Below are 20,008 nucleotides of genomic sequence, written 5' to 3'. Positions count from 1 at the left end.
CTGGGGGAACGGGGGTGGGGTGGGGACCAGAGCCCGGGTCGTAGAGGGCCGTGCCGACGTAGGGACGCGCCCCCTGGGTTCGTACCTGTCGCTAGCTGGTCGCGGAGCCCGGTGGCCCAGGCTTCCCCTTCCCCGGAGGAGGAGTAAGCTGGGACTCGCCCAAGGGCTGGTGCCCGGCGGCGCGCACATGCACTGGTTTTCAGAACGGAGAAAGGTCAGTTCTGAAACTGCAGCCCGATATTGTGTACTCTTGCCCTTTATCGCATGTAGGGAGAGAGCAGTAGGGACTAGCAAGTCGTGTAAACTCACTGAGGGGACGTGCCCGTCTAGACGCTCGTCCTGCCCTTCTCGTAGCCCTTCAAGTTAGGACAGGGGCGTGATAGAGCGCGGAGAATTCGAGCTCGAATCTGCACACCGCACACAGCTTTTAGGGAGACTGGGGGGCGCGGGCTGGGGAACCGTCCGCTGTGCAGAGGAGCAGCCGGGCGCTGACTGCCCAGGGTCTTGATTGGGGCCTCTTGGCGTTTGGAAGGACCTCACGGCCTTGGCTTTGGCCTTGCGTCGTTTAGTGTTTTTACTTTTGTTAATGTGCCATCCGCCAAAAATAATACGAGGTGCTCGGAAGAAGGCGGAGGGTGGAGAATGTAAAATCGGCCTGGACACCGGGCTGGAGGCACAGTCCCCCCAGTCTTTCCTTTCTTCTTCAAGGGCATCAGGGATCACCTGCGTTTTCAAGCCCCAAACTTAAGAATTCATTCTGTCTCATTCCGCAAAACGTTTCATAATTGAGTCTTAGCTTCTGCCCTAAAAAATGCATTTGCAGTGAGCCCCGCTCCTCCGTGTGCGGTGTCCTTGGGTCCCCAGCCCACTTGTCTCCTGGTGGACTTGAGGCCCGGGTAGTCTGGCCGGAGCAGACGCCCATCATGGTCCTTGGAGGAGCTCTTGAAAATTCGCCTCAAGTGGCCACACCCTGGGTAAAACTCTTCAAAGGATTTCTCTGAAAGTAAAATCCACATTCCTGCAGGATCTTAATTGATCTGGCCTTTGTCTAGGGCTCGTTCCCCCTTTCCTCCCTGCGCTGCAGCATTCAGTTCCTTGCAGATATTCTGAGAACGCGCCTCCTCCGATGCCTTCCTTCGTCTTGGGTGGCAGCTCCCTAAAAAAGGGCTCCCTCAAACCCGTTTGCAAATCACTTCACTTTCCACCGGGCTTTTTCTACCACAGTGGTTCTCAAAGTGTGGTTCATGGACTCCTGGGGTTCCTGGAGACACTTTTCAGGGGTCTACAGGGTAAATCTTTTCTAGTGATAGTTTGGTTTCTTCACTCGGTGAGCATTTACACTAACCCTGCAAACACGATCAGGGTAGAATTGCAGATGCCTTTGCAGGAGTCAGGGCAGTGGTCGCACCACTCAAAAAGAGCATATTCAGTCTGTCACAGTAATATAATTTGCCGGAGAATGAAGCAGAATGTGTTGATTGCAGCAGAGAGAATGCAGAAGCAGATAGGAAGATCCACCTGGTTTTTCAGACATTAAAGAGATTTCCAAAAGTGAAAACTCTTTTTACTGTGGTTTTTTTTTTTTTTTGAAGAATATACTTTTCGTAAAAATATGTATTTGCATTAATATACGATAGACTTTTGTTTTTAAGGGAAGAACTTTTATTTTTTTTAATGTTTTTATTTTGGGGAGAGAGAGAAAGAATGAGGTTGAGAAGGGAAGGGGCAGAGAGAGAGAGGGAGACAGAATCCAAAGCAGGCACCAGGTTCTGAGCTGTCAGCACAGAGCCCTACGCAGGGCTCGAACTCACGAACTGGATGATCAGGACCTGAGTCAAATTTGGACACTTAACAAACTGAGCCACCTAGGCGCCCCAAGAACTATTTTAAAAAGTGCTCAGTTTTAGTAGGACAAATAATGATATAATCTCTGTAAATTTAAGGTCTTTGGAATCCTTGGTAACATTTAAGAACATCAAAAGATCCCGAGATCAAAACATTTGAGGACTGTTGCTCTGTCACTTCACTGTGTTAATAATATTTCTCATTACCTGAACTTCCCTCATTCTCTGTGTTACATTGTGAGATTTATTCCTAAGACCCGGGAAGCGTGGTGAGGAGTCTTACAGACGTGGGAAATGTAGCTCAGAGAGGCCAAGTGGTGTGGAAGGCTTACCTGGTGGTAAGCAGCCCAGCGGGGATTTGAATCTACTTTGGACCAGATAGTGCATTTTACTGTTTCACCTTGATACATGCAAGGCCCTACATATGGGTTCATTTATTCAACAAATAGTTTAAGGCACTTCCGGTGGCTGGGTGGCAAAGTTCACCAACAGAGACGTGACCTCTGCCATGGCTCTTCAGGACCCTGTGTCCTAGGGATGAAGAACACTGCTTTGGGCGGCAGAGAACAGGCACTGGGAGTCTAGGATTCCTGGAGAAAGTGCCCTCAGAATGGAAACCTCAGAGGAGGTGGGGGGTGGGCCCACCGACGAACCTTCCTGGAAGTAATGATTGGCTCAGGACGAGAGTGCCGTGGGCCCACCCTTACCCGAGGTGCCTGTCTGTTCCTTCCCCGCCGGCGGGAGCACGTGAGGCTGAGGAAGCACCTGTCCTCAGAAAGTCCTGGTGGCCTCACGCTGTGTCCCAGTGTCTGACGGGCCTGAGGTCACTCTGCCGCCTTCATCTCGTCCTCGGGGGACTGTATCTGTCATCACAAGAAGGACAAGTGCAGCACAGTGAGAGAGGGCCACCCCACACACACAACCTCTGCAGAACATTGGTGAGGTCTAGTTGTTGGTAGTCTCATACTGTGCCCAGCGTGCGCTCACCTTCACGACGAGTGTGTAAGTGTGGGGGGAGACTGGATATACAGGGTCCCGCGGCCTCTGGTTTCTGGCATGCTTATTGATCACTTGCTTCGTGCCTGGCACTATCCTGGGTGTGTAAGGACGGGTGAGAGAGGGCACTATCCTGGGTGTGTAAAGATGGGCAAAGAGGGCACAATCCTGGGCGTGTAAAGATGAGTGAGAGAGGGATTTTCCTTCATCATGCCGAGTTGTACTGAGCAGTAGTGACCTTGATGGAAACCAAGTTTTGGCATCTTGTCTGGCTTTCATTTGTGTTTTCCAGTGCACTGGGGCACACTTTTTCTCCCGAGGGGTCCCGTCGGTCAGCCTCCTGCTCACTCTGTCGCAGGGATGTTTGTGATGCTTCCTTTCCAGGGAGCCGGATGGACAGAGCCTGCTCTGGATGAATCACCAGCCCTGTGGCGCTCAGATGACCGCTTCCGGTTTTATTGCCTGCGTTCAGGAAGTCTGCTCTTCTCTAAGGGACTGGACCAGTGGGAAGGGCTCAGAGCAGTAGGATTTTGTGTGCAGGACAGCAGGAGGCCCCACGCCCCCAGATTTAGAGGTGACCCCTCCGCCTCAGCAGGGAGAACTAGGCACTCCTGGCGGTAACAGTTAAGGGGAGACAGGTTCTGCTTCACGTAAGAACTTGCTAACTATATCTGGTGTCCGAGGATGAAAAGATTTTTTTGTAAACGAGCACCCCTCACTCTCTGTAAGTGAACTTTTTAGGTACACAGAAAATACTTTATATACACAATACTTTTTAGTATTGTGAGGAAAGTGTATTAGGCAACACAAAATTTAAAGATTTTATGACCCTGGAACCAAGTATTGAGTTAACACGAATTCAAAATCTTGGTCTTTCCACAATAAAGGAGAAATCTTTCATTATAAGGATTTATTAAAAAAAAAAAAAAAAAAGTCCTGGTCTTGACCCAAATACAGCCTGGGGAAACCGTACTAAACCATAATTCTTCATTAGATAAAGTCAACTCAGCAGTTTTTAAAATAATCGTTATCCTATATCAGGGTCTTTGTATTTTCCCAGTGTGCAAAGACCGTGTCTCCGTGCTTAAGCAGTCAGTGATTTTCAGACGACTTTTAGCCTTAGAGCTCCTCATGCGAAGTCCTACGGCAAGGTCTGAAGTGGTGGTTTTCCCGCTTGGCAAGACGCTGATGCAGTGAGCTGGGGGGATTTGAGAGGTCCCGGTGGCCAGGCCTGGAGTCCGGTGAGATCCGAGCCTGTGAAGGGGAACCCCGGTGACCCCCCTGTGTGCTCGAGGCTGGGGCAGAGCGGGGACCCAGGCTTCCAGAGAGAGCCCTTTGAGGCGCCCCCCTCAAAGTCCTCTCAGAGTGGAAAACTGTTGCTTTCGTGGATTAAAATAATTTACGTAGTGGGGCACCTGGGTGGCTCAGTCGGTTAAGCGTCTGGCTTCGGCTCAGGTCATGATCGCACGTTCCTGTGTTCGAGCCCCGCGTCAGGCTCTGTGCTGACGGCTCGGAGCCTGGAGCTGCTTCAGATTCTGTGTCTCCGTCTCTCTCTGCCCCTCCCCGCTCATGCTCTGCCTCTCTCTGTCTCAAAAATAAATAAAACACTAAAAAAAAAATTAAAAAAAAATTTACGTAGTTAAACAAGCAGCGTTAGCAGATGCTGTGCTCTGGATGTGGAAGCCAGCACCCCCGGAGCTGGCGGAGGTGCCGGCTTCTGGAGCTTTCGGAGAAGCTGCATGCAGCGGCTCCTGTTCTGCTCCGTTTGAGGATTGCTGCGCCTTGTGGTTCAAGAGGAGCCAGACGTGTATTTTTTTGGAAAGCCTTATTGTACTTTAGTAGTGATGTTAATCGAATAAAACACCTACCTAGGAAGTGCACGGGTGTTCAGGTGAAGAACTTCACGTGTAACCATGACTCAGAACATTGGCAGTAATTAAAAGTTCGTTTTGTTCCCTCCCAGTGGCTACCACCTCCCTCTCCGCCCCGCCCCGCTGTCCTCCCCTGATACCCTGGGTTAGCTGGACCTGTTTTCAAACTAGGCTGAATTCATAGTATGTATCCTTTTGTTTCTGGCTTCATTCATTCAGTGTGTGTTCTTATGAGATGATCCCTGTTCTTGTTTTATAGGTTTTATTTTTTAATGTTTTTATTTCCCAGAGAAAGGGCAAGTAGGGGAGGGGCAGGGAGGGAGGGAGAGAGTAATCCCTAGCACTTAGCCCTACTCGGGGCTGGGTCTTTTGAAATCTGAGATCATGACCTGAGGCAAAATCCAGTGTGGTGCTCAAAGGACTGAGCCTTGCAGACGCCCCTCCCTGCTGTTTTTGGCAGAAATAGGTTCTTTTCCTTGGTTGCATGTTGTTCCGTCCTGTAGCGTCACGCAGCGCACTGTCAGTTTATGCTCTGTGCTGGGGGCTGGTTTCCACTCTGGGGCGATTACAGAGGCGCACTGTCCGCTCGGAGCTTCCGTGCGGTTCTGGTCCCAGTGGACACTGCGGAACGGTTTGTAATGCCCAAGTTTTCAATATCACCCCAAAACCAGAAACCGCCAGGGAGACCGAGTCACGCCTGGAAAAGCAAAGGGCATTTATTATTATTACGGCTTAGGCTCCCGGGCCTGGGCCTAAGGTCAGTCTCACAGCATCCGTGCTGAGAGCCCGAACAAAGTGGGGGCAGGGCTTTTAAGAGTTTGGGAAGGGGGAGTTACAGGAAATTGTGACACAGGTACAGTGATCCAATCATTATTACACAATATTATTGACAGCAGGTTTATCCAATTACAACATTTAGAGTGTTAACCAATCACCGAGTAGGCCCAGGACCCAGGACCCTCACGTAGGGTGTAGCCAGCCTTAGGCAATAACTGATTACCTATAGCTTCTATTTCTAGGCCTGCCCTTAGGAATGTTAAGGGTATTACTAGGGTGGTCCCTCTTGCCTTGGGCAATGTGTGCCCTTCTATTGTCTCAAACCTGCGTCCTTACCGGTTGTCTAGTGATTGTACTAGATTCGTCTCCTACCGGCAGGGTCCGAGAGTCCTGTCTGCTCTGCCCTTCCGCTAGTTCAGCCACTGTGGCGTGTGTAGTGTTGTCTTGGTGTCTAACTTGCAGGTCGGTGCTTATAAGGACTTTATATTCATTAGCCATTTTTTTTCTTTGGTGAGGCTCCTGTTTAAGTCTTTTCCCACTTTCCTACTGGGTTGACTGTTTGTTTTTAGTTAATAGACTTTACTTTTTAAAAAAATTTTTTAATGTTTATTTTGAGTGAGAGAGAGACAGAGTGTGAGCAGAGGAGGAGCAGAGAAAGAGGAAGACACAGAATCCTAAGACAGGCTCCAGCCTCTGAGTGATCAGCACAGAGTCCGATGTGGAGCCCGAACCCACGATCCACGAGATCATGATCTGAGCCAAGTTGGATGCTGAACCGACAGCCACCCAGGCGCCCCATCGACTTTACTTTTTATAGCAGTTTTAGGCTTATATTACATTGAGTAGATAGTACCTAGTTCCTCTATACTTCTCAAACCCCCCTACCCCCTTTGCAGGGCTGTATTCTCATCTTGTATTCGTGTTATATTTGTAACAATGAATCAATTTTGGTACATTATTATTTAATCAAGTCCATAGCTTACCTTAGGGTTCACAGTCTCTATAGTTGTGCCTGCTGCAAACGTCACATGGCTGGAATCAGACTTCCTTCTTTCACTAAGCCGTGCGCATTTAAGATTCCTTCACATCTCTTCATTGCTTGATAGCTCATTTCTTTTTATTGTTGAATAATATCCCGGTGTCTGGACGCATCCCAGTCTATTTACATTTCGAAGGATGTCATGATTGCTTCCAGTTTCGGGCAGTTGGAGCTGGCTGTAAGCATCTGTGCGCAGGTGTTTTGTGTGGACGTACGTTTTCAGCGCATGTGGGTAAATGCCAAGGACCACCGTGCTGGGCGGTGTGTGGGCCTGCGTCTCGCCTTGCAGGAAATCGCCACCCTCTTCCAAAGTGGCTGTGCCAGTTCGCATCTCACCACCAGTGACGGAGAGTTTGTGTGGCCTCGTGTCCTCGTTAGCGTGTGGTATGATTTTGTTTAGACATGGGCGCACAGGGGCGTGTCCTTGTCGGAACCCGCAGTCGCGACCGTCTGTGCTCTGGGTGAAGAGTTCTGCGCCTTTCCGTTATCGACTTACAGGACTTCTTTTACTTTCCTCTTCACTCTTTTAAGGATAGCTTTTCATGAAAAAGTTCCTTCTCTTAATGTTGTCTAACATCGTTCCTTTGTGTTTCGTACTTTGGGGACATGTGTAGGGAATTTTTGACATTTGTAAGCTCACGAAGACTTTATTGTTCTGCGTCTCGCCCGTAGGATGAGAAACCTTCATCCCCCACGGAAGGGCGCTTGCACTGTGTGGCTGCTGCCTGGTATAAGTAGTGCTCTGTAAGCGTTTCTGAACATGTGGTTTTATTTTCTTAGGGGGAGAGCACGGGCGGGAGAGGGGCAGAGGGAGAGAGAGAATTCTAAGCAGGCTCCCTACCCAGTGTGGAGCCCAGTGCGGGGCTCGAGTTCATGATCGAGCCGAAATCAGTTAGAGGCTCAACCGACTGAGCCGCCCATGTGCCCTAAACGCGAGTTTTTGGTCCACACGTTTACAGGTTTCTGTGGGAGACACCTAGGAGCTGGATCGCTGGGTCACAGCATTTGTGCGTGGTCGGTTTCGGTCGATGCCGCCTGATGGTTTTTGAGTGATTGTAGTGATGTTAGTGATCTCGTGCTACGTGTCATTTCCAGTTGCTCCACGTCTTCGTCAGTCCTTGTTTTTGTCTATTTTAGCCTTCCTAGTAGATGTCATTTTACTTTTCTGGAGCAGTATTCTTTGTTTCCTGTTTATCATAACTTGCATTTGCACAACAACTCTGTAGGAATGAAAAGCAGCCTTATCTTTGGAGGGAGGCTCGAGCCGAGTGACAGCGTGTCCGGTGTGCGGAGACCTTACTGACCCCTTGGCAGGACCGGCGCTCGGACGCCTCGTGACCGCCAGGCCCGCTTTCATCACTGCCTCCCTAACCTGGGACCAATGCCCCGTGCTTTAGGCTGAGCAGACCCATTTTTAAAGATATGTACATAAGAAATAGCATGTTCTGCACACACATGCTTCGTTGGAAATTGGGGCAGACTGTGGGACGGGGCCGCCGCAGCGCGTGGCCCTCTGGCTCCGCGTGGCGGCTGCTGCGGTGCCGACACGAACCTGGAGATGAGAAGCAGTCTCGGCAGCAGACACGGCAAGGAAGACTGTTGCCCGCGGAAAGTGAGTGTTTGCACGGCCCCGGGAAGCGTTCTCCTCAGTGTCACCGCGCAGGTCGGCCTCAGAAAGGCCCTGCTACGTGCAGACCTTGGGCCGAGAAACGTCGTAGCGAGCTGGTGGCGATACCGATTCTGGAGGCTTTATTTTGTTGTAACTTAACACCCTGTAGTTTTGTTAAATTCGGATGACGTGTGGTGTCTAAAATGTACGTCCACCTGGGTTTAAAGTCTTTCTTAAGAAAGAAAAGTTTACACGTAATAAGAGCAAAGAATCTGACGGGATTGATGCTCTTTTAATTTAAAAGCAGAGAACATGGAATCTGAGGCGTGAAGGGGGGCTTCACCAGGTACCTACTGACAGGATGGGCGTTGAAGGCGCACGTGCGTAAAAGTGAACTTGACTGCGGGGCTACGAGCAAGTGGACCCTGTTAGGGACCATTTAACAAGTTTCTGACCAAGTCTTGGTCTTTAACTCCGTGTCCCAGCTATGTTTCGTATCATTTCCCGTGAAACCCGTCCCGTGTCTCAGCTCGAGTTGTCTCATTGACGCCCCTCATGGTTTTGACAAGTGCTTTGGCCTCTCAGATGACTCTTTTCTACGGAAAGAACATAAGCAGCCTTAGGCAAACAGTACTGTTGATGGCGTCCAAGTTCATCTGCTGTCTACAGCAGGCACAGTGTTGAAATTGGGGTCTGGTCTCGCGTGGAAGCCCGGTTATGGGACAGAGCCTCGAGTCAGGTCTTGAAAATTGAAAATTTCTCCCACTTCTGCCCTGGCTCGTCGTGTGATTTTGACCAAGTCGCTACATTTCTCTGAGTTCTTGTTTCCTTAGTTATGCAGCAAAGGTATGGCCTGTTAATTCACCTCCCCCTCGCCCCTCCGAGTAAAGTTTCTTTCTTACTTCCTGATTCTTTTTGAACAGGTAATACATTCCAGCGGTTAGGGATTTAAAAAGATGGCCGTCCCTTTCCCAGCCCTCATCCAGGCCAGATAGTTGCCATTTTTACAGATTCACCAATGCTATTGTTTGTTTTCTGCGCTTTCGTAAGGCCATCTCACGCACAGACAAGCAGATGCACGGTAAATCTCTGTCCCGTCGTCCCTTTTGTTGAAGGAGTAACAGCACCGAGAACATACTGCTTTTTTCATTGGCTACATTTTTTTTTTTTAGTTTAATGTTCATTTGTTTGAGGGGGGAGGGGGCAGAGTGAGAGAAGGACACTGAATCTGAAACAGGCTGCAGGCTCTGAGCTGTCAGCACAGAGCCGGACATGGGGATCGAACTCACTTTCTGTGAGATCATGACCTGAGCTGAAGTCAGGCCTTTTAACTGATTGAGCCACCCAGGCACCCCTCATTGGCTACATTTTGAGGATTAATTTTTTATGAGTGCATTTCATTTCCAAATGAATATTAATAGTAGATACATGTGAATAAATGATAGAGTTCAGATTCAAAAAGTGCCAGAACCTTCCCGCCAATACCCACCTCTCGGTGCAGGCAGTCTTGAGTTGACAGATGCTGTTCCTTCTGAAAGGAAAGCAGGTGCTTGTGGCTGGAGCTGTCGACCCGGGTTTCCTGGAAGGTTCTACAGAGAAAATTATGGCTCCTGGGAACAGCCACATGGCTAAAGGCTATGTGCACAAAATAAGAGTGGTTGGTGGGTACGTCACAAGCTGGAGAAACACGAAGTGTAACTTCGGTCAGTTTGAGGTGTGAGTCGGGCTGGAAGTGGAGATTAGATGTGTGGGTCTTGGGAGCATCAGACAACTGGGTAGAGACCCAACAAGTCATTAGCTTTCATCTTGTCTCCAGCGACTTGCCAGGCTTTGAGCAAGGCTTCGGAGACTCCCTGATGACCTAGAGGGGCTCATGGGCCCAGACCCCACCCCCCATGCTTCTACCTGGACCGCTCACCCCCAGAGTTGGCCAGTGTGGGGGGCATCAGGGATCCAGGAACAGAAGAAAGTAGAAACAGTAAAGGAAAGGGGAGAATAGTAGAGAGTGGCCCCCACATGAAGCAGGGCGGTGGCCGTCAGACTCCCCAGGGCTGGCTGGGAGCCCTCAGAAGGCAGCCGGGGGTGGGGGAGGTGGCAGGGTGCAGAGGTCACGTGGGTAGAGAGCTGGGTTCTTGGGGACAGGGTGGGGTGTTGGAAGACCGGCCTATTGCAGAAGAGAGAGACGTCAACCATATTTTGGAAGGTTTTTATTCAAAACATAAAGAGATAACAAAGTTTAGGGGTTAGCTCAGTCTAAAGACTGGTATATCTCATTTTAATATTGATTATCTAATTAATATACACACTATACAATTATGATTATTGATATTCAATATTTAATATTGAAAATGCATCAGCACAGTTTATGGCTAGCCGAGGACGTCAGTGCACAGTGCTTAAGAATTGTAGTCAGGAGATGCAAGTTCGAGTTAAGTCCGCAGAATTCTGCTAGTGTAATAGGTTTTGTGGAACTGCCATGTCCTGGAGAGGCGTTTTGTAGAAGAGATCCGCTTAGAGGGGCACTGGGCTGGCTCAGGCAGAGGACCATGGAGCTCTTGATCTCGGGGTTGTGAGTTCAAGGCCAGCACTGGGTGTAGAGATTCCTTAAAAATCAGATCTTTAAAAAAAAAGAGAGAGAGAGATAAACTTAGCTCTTTAGATTGGCGATAAAGAACAGAGCTTTACCGTTGAGATGTCGCTGACCGGGCTGACCTGCTGGGCCCGGTCTGGGGAGGGGCGGGTGCAGCCGAGAGCTGGTCCAGTCCCCGGTCCTTACAGAGCAGCGCGGGCACAGCTGTGGAGCCGTATGGCTTGGAGGGTCCCGGAGGGCACGGCGCGCCAAGGCCAGCATTAGAGATGGCTCAGTCACTGGCAGGCCTGGCCCTGGTGGTGCCAGGAGGCACCGTCTGTCTCCTTCAACCTGCCCGACTCTGAGCTGGGCTTTAATGTGTGGAGCTCGCCAGCTATTATTATAAACTCTTGAGAATCTCTCTGTAAAGAGTTAAATGGTTATATGTATGTGTGTGTGTGTGTATTTATGTTTGTTTATTTTTTGTGAGAGAGAGAGCGCGCACATGGTAGAGAGGCAGAGAGAGAGGGAGACAGAGTTTGAAGCAGTCTCTGTCAGCACAGGGCTCCACAAGGGGCGCAAACCCATGAACCGTGAGATTGTGACCTGAGCTGAAGTCGGACACTTACCTGACTGAGCCACCCAGGCGCCCCAGAGTTAAATGATTCTGAAACTAGTCTTCACATTTTTTTTCAAGGAAACCAAAGCTGCCTAATTTTTAAGTTTCTTTTTCAGAGACAGAGGGAGAGAGAGGATCCCAAGCAGGCTCCGCCTCAGCGTGGAGCCCGATGCAGGGTTTGATCTCACAAACCCTGAGATCACGACCTGAGCTGAGATCAAGACTTAACTGACTGCCCCCCCCCCCCCAGGCGCCCCTGCTCAATTTCTGATCTTGGTACAATCAATGGTGGTTTAACTTTGGTAGTGAATTTGTGTTCTTGGTATCAGGCAGGGTGGACAGTTGAAGAGAATGCGTCTGTGCCTGTGCGTGTTAGGTGACTGGGTGAACTGGCAGTGCCCCCAAATCTCAGAGCGATCCATCCCCTCCTCTGGGAGCGGGGACAGGCAGGAAGGCTGGGTGGACTCTGGGATTTGGGCCCTGCCGAACGCGGGGGGCTCTGTGCTCACTCTGCGTGTGTGTGGAGGGGTGGTACAGAGAATACCTATCCTGATTTGGGCAACATCAGGAATGTGCTGCCAGGGAGTCACGTGAGGTCCCTGCAGCTGTCCTCAGGCGGGCAGCCCGTCACTCGACCGCACCTTACTGACACCATAGCCCTGTAAGCCGGCTGGTGGCGTCTGTGGCTGCGGAGATGTCCCCTCTCCCCCAGCACATGGCAAGGGCATGCACACGTGGCTTTCAGGGGGTCCGTGGACCTCCTGCAGCTTGTCCTAAGGACACATTCGTTTCGTAGATGTGTTTCTGAACAACGTACACTCTGTGGGCCAGAAGCGTGACTGAACTTGAAGCAGTGACAGGCACAGGGGTTCTTGGTAAAGCCCAGGACACCGTCCAGAGAGCAAAGTGTGTGATAGAGCCCATCTCGCCCCGGGAGAGAGGCCTTGTGCTTTTCCAGTGCAGAGATGGCTTGTGCAGAGTCTGTGCCCCCAGAGCCGAGAGAAGGTCTGGAGATGCTATGGATTTTAAAACTATGCTCGCTCTGGAAACAGGTGTGTTTTCCCCTTGTGGTTATGCTTTAATCTGAATTACCATTTTAAGTTTGTCTTTGAACCAATTAATATTGAACAATTAATATTGTATTATCACTGGTGGAAGGGGTGTACTGAAAACATGATTTTATTATATTATGAGCTGCATTAAGGAAGGAGGTCTTGCTTTTTAAGGTAAAAATCTTTCCTGGAAAAGTCTTAATTCATAAGCAAAACACCGTGATTATTGGGTTTAAAGGTATATTCTCCTATGTCTTAGGTTGTATCTGTCAGTTGCTGGTAATTACATCCTTTCTCATTTTGGGCTAACATTAAGCAATTTCAGCAATGATGCTATCAACATTGTTTCTTTCTACATCCTGAAATTGCCTTTTTTTCTTTTATAGTTTATTGTCAAGTTGGTTTCTGTATAACACCCAGTGCTCGTCCTAACAAGTGCCTCCTCCATGCCCATCACCCCTCTCCCTTTCCCCCTATTCCCATCAACCCTCTTTGTTCTCCGCATTTAAGAGCCTCTCACGATTTGCCTCCCTCCCTCTCCTTAACTATGTTTTCCCCTTCCCCTCCCCATGGACCTCTGTTAAGTTTCTCCTGTTCCACATATGAGTGCAAACATATGGTATCTCTCCTTCTCTGCCTGACTTATTTCACTTAGCATGACACCCTCGAGGTCTATCCATGTTGCTATAAATGGCCATATTTCATTCTTCCTCATTGCCATGTAGTACTCCATCGTGTATATAAACCACAGCTTCTTGATCCATTCATCAGGTGATGGACATTTAGGCTCTTTCCATGATTTGGCTATTGTTGACAGTGCTGCTGTGAACATTGGGGTACATGTGCTCCTATGCATCAGCACTTCTGTGTCCCTTGGGTAGATCCCCACCAGTGCTATTGCTGGGACATAGGAAAGTTCTATCGATAGTTTTTTGAGGAACCTCCACACTGTTTTCCAGAGCGGCTGCACCAGTTTACATTCCCACCAACAGTGTAGGAGGGTGCCCGTCTCTCCACACCCTCGCTAGCATCTATAGCCTCCTGACTTGTTAATTTTAGCCACTCTGACCAGCATGAGGTGGTATCTCAGTGTGGTTTTGATTTGTGTTTCCCTGAGGGTGAGTGACGTTGAGCATCGTTTCATGTGTCTGTTGGCCATCTGGACGTCCTCTTTGGAGACGTGTCCTGGTCTTCTGCCCATTGAAATAGCCGTTTAATTTTGCATTTATCAAGGAGCTCTCTTGCGACTGTATTTAGCCCTTGAGTGGAAACCATCGCTGCTGAATTCTTAAAACACAATTTTCAACAGAATATTTCACTTGAATGTTCCCAGCCTCTGAACTGTTTCTTTCCATAGGGAATAATATATCACTTGATGTGGTCCCAGCAGCCATTTTGTGGGGGCCCTGGGGAGTCCTAAAACATTTTCTTATTAATTTAATGTAGAAATTTTGAATACATGTCTTTGAACAGAATGTGGATATAGTTAAGGATAAATAGAATAAAAGTTCCGTGCATCTTTTCTGCGTTAGACCCGTTTGTTTCTGGGTGAAGTTGTGGTCTATTGAATTATGTTAGTGTTTTTTTAATTTACTGTTTATTTTTGAGAGAGAGAGAGGGAGAGAGAGTGCAAGCGGGAGAAGAGCAGAGAGAGAGGGAGACAGAATCCAAAGCAGGCTTCAGGCTCCAAGCTGCCAGCACAGAACCTGACATGGGGCTGGAACCCATGGACCGCGAGATCGTGATCTGAGCAGAAGTCAGACGCCTAACTGAGCCACCCAGATGCCCCTATGTTAATGTTTCTTGAAACGAATTTGCTTTATCTGAGGGTCTTCTGGAAGAATTCTTGAAGGTGCCACCTGCTCTCTGCACCAGGTCCACCCCACCGCCTCCGTGGCCTCCGTGGCCCCCATCCGTGGCCACACTTCTCTCTCATCACTTTCACCTTAGGGAGGAGGACTTTTGGCCAAACTTGGAACCGCAGCCTGTTTTCTTAGGGGAGGGATTTATAGCTCTACTGAAAACGTGGAATGCCCGTGTTTACCATGTGGACGTTTGAGAAATAGAAGACTTTCTGGAGCTTGCTTTAAGACTAGAGTCGTAAAATCAACTTTACTTTACTTCCACATTTCTATTTTAATAATATTGAGTCAGATTTGATACAAAGAGTTGAATGTGGTGTTATTTCTAGTTCTCGTATCACGAATATGTATTATGTATTTGTGTCCAGATTATAAGTTTAAGAAGTGTATTGGTGTCTGGCGCTTTAGCCCACTCGGCCATCCTGACACCGCTTAAAGAATTGTATTGGTTTCGGACATCTTTATTTTCCGACATTCTTGACAAATTTTTGTGATTATTACCTATTTTTATTAGAATATACTTTTCTGCTTGTAGCGGTTGACCTGAGTCATGTCTGGAAGCAGAAGCCCCTATGTGAGGCCTGGGCCCCGCCCAGAGCACCGGGCCTGAGCCCCGCCCAGCTGTACCGGCCTGGGCCCCGCCCAGAGCACTGGGCCTGGGCCCCGCCCACAGCGGGCTGGGAGAAGCTTTCTTCCTTTTTGACTGAATCTTGCCATGCAGCAGTTTTCAGTGGTGGATTGGACGAGCCAGTTAGCTCTTCTGTCTCTGCCCGAGTTTTGTTTGCTGGTGACTGAAGATGAACAGAAGGGATTGTGGGTGAAATCTCAGAGTGACGAGAGGTAAAACGCCTCTGTGATTCCGGGTGACTCGGAACCACGCTCAGCACGGAGACCAGGCTCAGAGACGTGGCTTTGGTGTGCCTTTGCGTGGACACCAAGCTCAGGAGCTCAGCTGCAGGTTTCCAAACCTCCTAATGACAGGGACTTAGAATTCTTCCGTGCTGTGCCTCAGGCACCCGGCGTTTCTCATTTCTAACTTAAGAACATGTCCACTTAAAAAAAAATCTAAGGTACCGTTAATTTCTTCTAAATCCTCTCCTAAATCTCTGACATCAATTGGTTTCTGAATACTAACCAAATAATTTAGTTTTATTTATGTGATGAGAATAACAATCGGTATTTACTGTCTATACTTATGCAATTTTATAGATGGAGTTTTAACATTGAATGCGGAGAACACTAATTATGCGTATCAAGTCCCAAACTTCCATAAGTGTGAGATCTGTCTGCTCTCTTTTCCAAAAGAGTCCCAGTTTCAACGCCACATGAGGGATCACGAGCGAAATGACAAGGTATGTATTCTCAAGAGGGGTGTGTCAGAAATGTGAGTGTTGAAACTGGACATATTGTGAAAACCATTCCAAATAAAACCTTCCCTTGTGATTTAGATGCCTCCATTGTGGAGCATTTTATCTTAGGTCAGTAAGTCTTTGACGTTTTGTTTTGTGTTCAGTTGTAGTCATTTCCTAGCCATTATATCGGTTAATGAGCCAAAGTTGGGGGGGCGGTCATCTAGTGAATCTGGGTGTTGAAGTTCTCCGTCAGCGGACAAAGAAATGATCTCAGAGCAGGACTTTGAGTAGATCGGTGTCTATACAGCCTGAACACAGAATCCGTGTATCTCGAGGGGATTTTCTCCAGCAGGAAGTGTTATCCTTAAGTGGTCTCACATCTTATAGGATATTCTAGATACTTTAGATTGAATTTCAGCAGGGACTAACACCTTCTTAAGTAGAGATTTGAATCCTTCTTTGCAGGACCCTTGTGGGCTAGGTATAGAGTGCTAGCGTCTTACTGGACCGGTCTGCCTGAGAGAGAGGAGGTGGCGGTGGGAAGAGAGAGGAACTGCCCTTAAAAGTGATTGTTGCCCTTTCTCTGGGTTAGGAGGCGTCAGCCTGTGAGCTGCCCGAGTCAGGAGGTGACCAGGGAAGTCTTGTCCGGAGAGCGGGAGAGGACTCGCTCCGGCTTTGTTGTCAGCGTGAATGTTACATAGAATCTGTGGTGATCTGTAACACCACTGGCCCCGGTGCCAGCTGGCATTACCCTCTGCAGCGGAAAATCGGAAAATACGGACTCTTCAGGAGCTCGCTATTTCAGAAATACCAGTGATTCCTTTATCTTTGTACAAGTGAGGGCAGAATACTTTTCATTTGGGGGAAATTTTAGACTGTGGTAAGCAGCTCTCTGAAAACCTAGTAAAAATGTTTATGATTACTTATTGATTTTGCTTGAAGTGATTGTATTCAGAGCAGTAGAGTTGATCAGAAAAGAAGGGAAAAATCCAACCCAGTAAGTTGAAATTCCTCATGTTTCTTTTCTTTTTTAATGTTTATTTATTTATTTTTCGAGAGAGAGAGAGACAGCGAGCGAGCGACCATGAGTGCCCAAGTGGTGGAGGAGCAGAGAGGGAGGAAGACACAGAATCCGAAAGAGGCTCCAGGCTCGGAGCTGTCAGCACAGAGCCTAATGCGGGGCTCGAACCCACGAACTGTGCTGAAGTCAGACGCTCAACCAACTGAGCCACGCAGGCGCCCCACATTTATTTTCATAGAGACTAGATCCTGGTACAGTTACATGCAGCTTTCCTGGTTCAGGATATTTTCTCCATCGATGTGGTGTCATCCTTATCATCTTTTGAGAAATCCTGCAAGGAGCTTTGCTGTGTCCGTTTTGGATTTATCGGCTTTAGGCCCAGAGGAGCTTCTGGAGTCCCTTAGAAAGATTGTAGCTCATGGTGCTTGTTGATATTTGAATGACATTTTGAATGGAAAAATTGTATTTCAGTGGCTTCTTGACTTTTCTCTCCAAATAGCCACATCGATGTGACCAGTGCCCCCAAACATTTAATGTTGAATTCAACCTGACACTTCATAAATGCACCCACAATGGGGAAGACCCTACCTGTCCTGTGTGTAACAAGAAGTTCTCCAGAGTGGCTAGTCTCAAAGCGCATATTATGCTGCATGAAAAGGAAGAGGTAATTATTTTGGCCTATACTTTGTTCATGGATTTTTTCAAATGCATCTAATCCTCAGGGGGCTTTTAGGTGTAAACTAGTTTTAAAAAGCCTTTCGTATAGATTCCACGGAGGTAATTATCACTAAATGCGAGTTGGCTAAATCTCCAGTTAACGACAAAACGTTTTCTTTTCTGGCCATGTCAGTGCCTTAGGGCAGAGACAGTTCTGCATTTGGTATATTCCCCCCCCCTTTTTTTAAAATAGAAATGAACTTTTATAGAATTCTGCAGTGGCCGGAAATAAACGTTCTGTCTCTAAAGATGGTTGGCCCTCCTGGCGTGGCATGCGGGTCCCCTGAGGTGTGGGAGTCTGGGCGGAGATTGGTTCATGATGACCCAAAGCAGGTTATACCCCAAAGTCCACAGTCCTGTGAGGCCCACGGCTGTGGCGTTGGGAGCACTTTAGGGCTGACAGGGCTGCAGTGCCCATGCGGGAAGCCAGGGTGCATCTAGTGTCTGCAGTGTGCAAACGGCTATTGCTTTGAAAGTATTAACACCCCCATATCTCTGATTATTATTGTGTAAAGTTAGGAAAATGCAAAAAGTAAAAAGGAGAATATAAAAGTTTTAATTCTACTCGTCAGAGATAGTGACAGGTAACTGTTCGGTATATTTTCTTCCTGAGACAGAAAGATACAGTGCTTAAGTTGCATATGGGAAATTTGCATCCTAAAAATTGAGTTTATACTTTCTACGTAGGTTTATCTCTTCTTTTTATATGTGTTTGCTTTTTATTTTTATTTTTTTAAGTGTTTTGTTACTGGAATATCCTTTTTTTTTTAAACTTGTTTTTAATGTTTATTTATATTTGAGAGAGAGAGAGATAGAGCACGAGTGGGAGAGGGGCAGAGAGAGGGAGACACAGAATCTGAGGCAGGCTCCAGGCTCTGAGCCCACAGCAGAGAGCCTGACATGGGACTTGAACTCACGAACTGTGAGATCATGACCTGAGCTGAAGTCAGATGCTTAACTGACTGAGCCACCCAGGTGCCCCTGTGTTTGCTTTTTAATACAAAGTAATTTACTTCTATCTTTTTAAAACTTACTGTATAGGCAGTATGTGTTTATTTTGGAGAAAAGTGAGAAACTAAAGATGAACAAGAGTAACATTCAAAGAACCAATAATCCCAACATTTAGAGAGAATGGACATATAATCTTTCAGACTTTTTTTTTTTTTGCTATATGTGCTTTCCATAATAGTTTATATATAAGAATGGTCTTAAAAATTTGTTTTAATGTTTATTCATTTTTTGAGAGACAGAGACAGAGCTTGAGCAGGGGAACAGGCAGAGAGGGAGAGGGAGACACAGACTCTGAATCAAGCTCCAGGCTCTGAGTCAGCAGAGAGCCCAACATGGGGCTCAAACTTGCCAACCGTGAGATCATAGCTGAGCTGAAGTCGGATACTTAACTGACTGAGCCACCCAGGTGCCCCTATACTCTTTTAATATTATAAATAATACATCTTTCTATGTATCTTTAAGTATTTCATTAGGATAGATTCCTCCAGTTGAATTTGCTGAATTAATACTTGTTCAGTTCTTTATAGAATGCCACATTCTGTTGTAGGAAGCCCGGCCGGTTTATGCATTCTACCACCTGGTGTAGACGTGCCTTGTCTCGTTCTTGTGGGGTTTTTTTGTGTTTGTTGAAAAGCAGAAAATGTTTATGTTGGACGGCGCATTAAAATACTCTGGGCTAACTTGCACATGCACTGGAAAGAACCTCCCATGGGGAGGGTGAGAGCCCGGTGTCCGGGTGTCCTGGGCGCGCCTCCTGCCCCTTCGCCGGTGCATCAGCCATTCTGTGGCCTTGGGGTCGCTTCTCGTCCGGCTCGTTGCCCCGCCACATGGTGTCACCCTTGTCCGCACGTGTTGTGACCCGCAGGCCACCCTGGCGCACATCTGGGCGGCCTTCAGGCTTGTGTGGATACAGCCAGGGCCGCAGCGGGCAGCGCGTTTGCTCACAGTCTGCGGTTCCGGGGACGTCGAGCGGCTTCCCGCCCCGCTGACTCCCCCTCTCCAGCCCCGCTGCGTCTCGTGGTCTCGTGGGGCAGGTCCACGCGCAGTTCACACCCATCCCTGCGGGCGCCACCCAGCCTCCAGTTTGCGGCCCGTGTCCCTGCTCCGCCGTTGGCTCGCGCCCTCCGGCCTCTGCCCTGTAATTGCCCCTGAGACAGTTCGCGGCCACCTGCTCAGACCCCGTACTGAACCCACGGAGCCGCGCGTGCCCCTGGAAGTTGCAGCGGCTGCGGGGCGGGGGCACAGGAGCCGAGCCGGACCAGACGGGGGCGGGGGGCGGGGGGCGGGCAGTGAGGCCGGGAGCCCGCGCTGTGGAGCCGGGGCACCTCCCGCAGGACCACTCGGTCTGGGGGGGGGGGCGCCTTCCCGGCCGTGCTCCGCAGCGGTGCTCCTCAGTGCGCCCCTCCCGGCGGCGCGCCCCACCGGCCCCTCCCGCGGCGGGGGTTCTGAGTCCTCCCCGGCTCGTATTTTCTCTTGCACGAGCTGGCTCCATATTCCTTCCTTCCTTCCCGGGGGCTCCTCCGCCGGGGCCCCCGTCCTTCGCTCCCGTGTCGCTGATGCCGCCGCTAAGCTGTGTGACGAGGCCGCTCAGCAGCAGCTGGCCCCTCCTGACCCTGGCGTCTTTGCCTTTTACCCTCCCGGCTGGGAGAGTGTCAGCGTTCCGTGCTCT

The 20,008-nt window shown here is 48.9% G+C and overlaps 1 protein-coding gene and 1 long non-coding RNA gene across 3 annotated transcripts in view; one reads left to right on the top strand and one right to left on the bottom strand.

Moving 5' to 3' along the window:
• The window catches only part of LOC115277883, a 7,162-nt gene extending 6,669 nt beyond the window's left edge, over window positions 1-493 (bottom strand). Inside the window, exons 1-2 of one of the 2 annotated variants that reach the window (XR_003902559.1) lie at window positions 310-493; window positions 86-192 (exon numbers count right to left, since the gene is read on the bottom strand). This is a non-coding gene — a long non-coding RNA (uncharacterized LOC115277883). Of the gene's footprint in view, window positions 1-85 lie in introns of both variants that reach the window. The other variant, XR_003902558.1, reaches the window with a different exon arrangement.
• A 6,879-nt stretch (window positions 494-7,372) lies between these two features.
• ZNF236 (zinc finger protein 236) overlaps window positions 7,373-20,008 on the top strand; it is a 91,404-nt gene continuing 78,768 nt past the window's right edge. The window contains exons 1-3 of the mRNA XM_029922764.1: window positions 7,373-8,139; window positions 15,448-15,590; window positions 17,111-17,275. Coding sequence (XP_029778624.1) covers window positions 7,950-8,139; window positions 15,448-15,590; window positions 17,111-17,275 — 498 coding nt within the window. The 5' untranslated portion in view covers window positions 7,373-7,949. The remainder of the gene's footprint in view (window positions 8,140-15,447; window positions 15,591-17,110; window positions 17,276-20,008) is intronic.

This window comes from Suricata suricatta, chromosome 14, assembly GCF_006229205.1.
Source record: "Suricata suricatta isolate VVHF042 chromosome 14, meerkat_22Aug2017_6uvM2_HiC, whole genome shotgun sequence".
In the NCBI taxonomy this organism is placed as follows: Eukaryota; Metazoa; Chordata; class Mammalia; order Carnivora; family Herpestidae; genus Suricata; species Suricata suricatta.
Note: the sequence above shows the minus strand (reverse complement) of the source record. Positions and strands in the feature narration are given on the sequence as shown.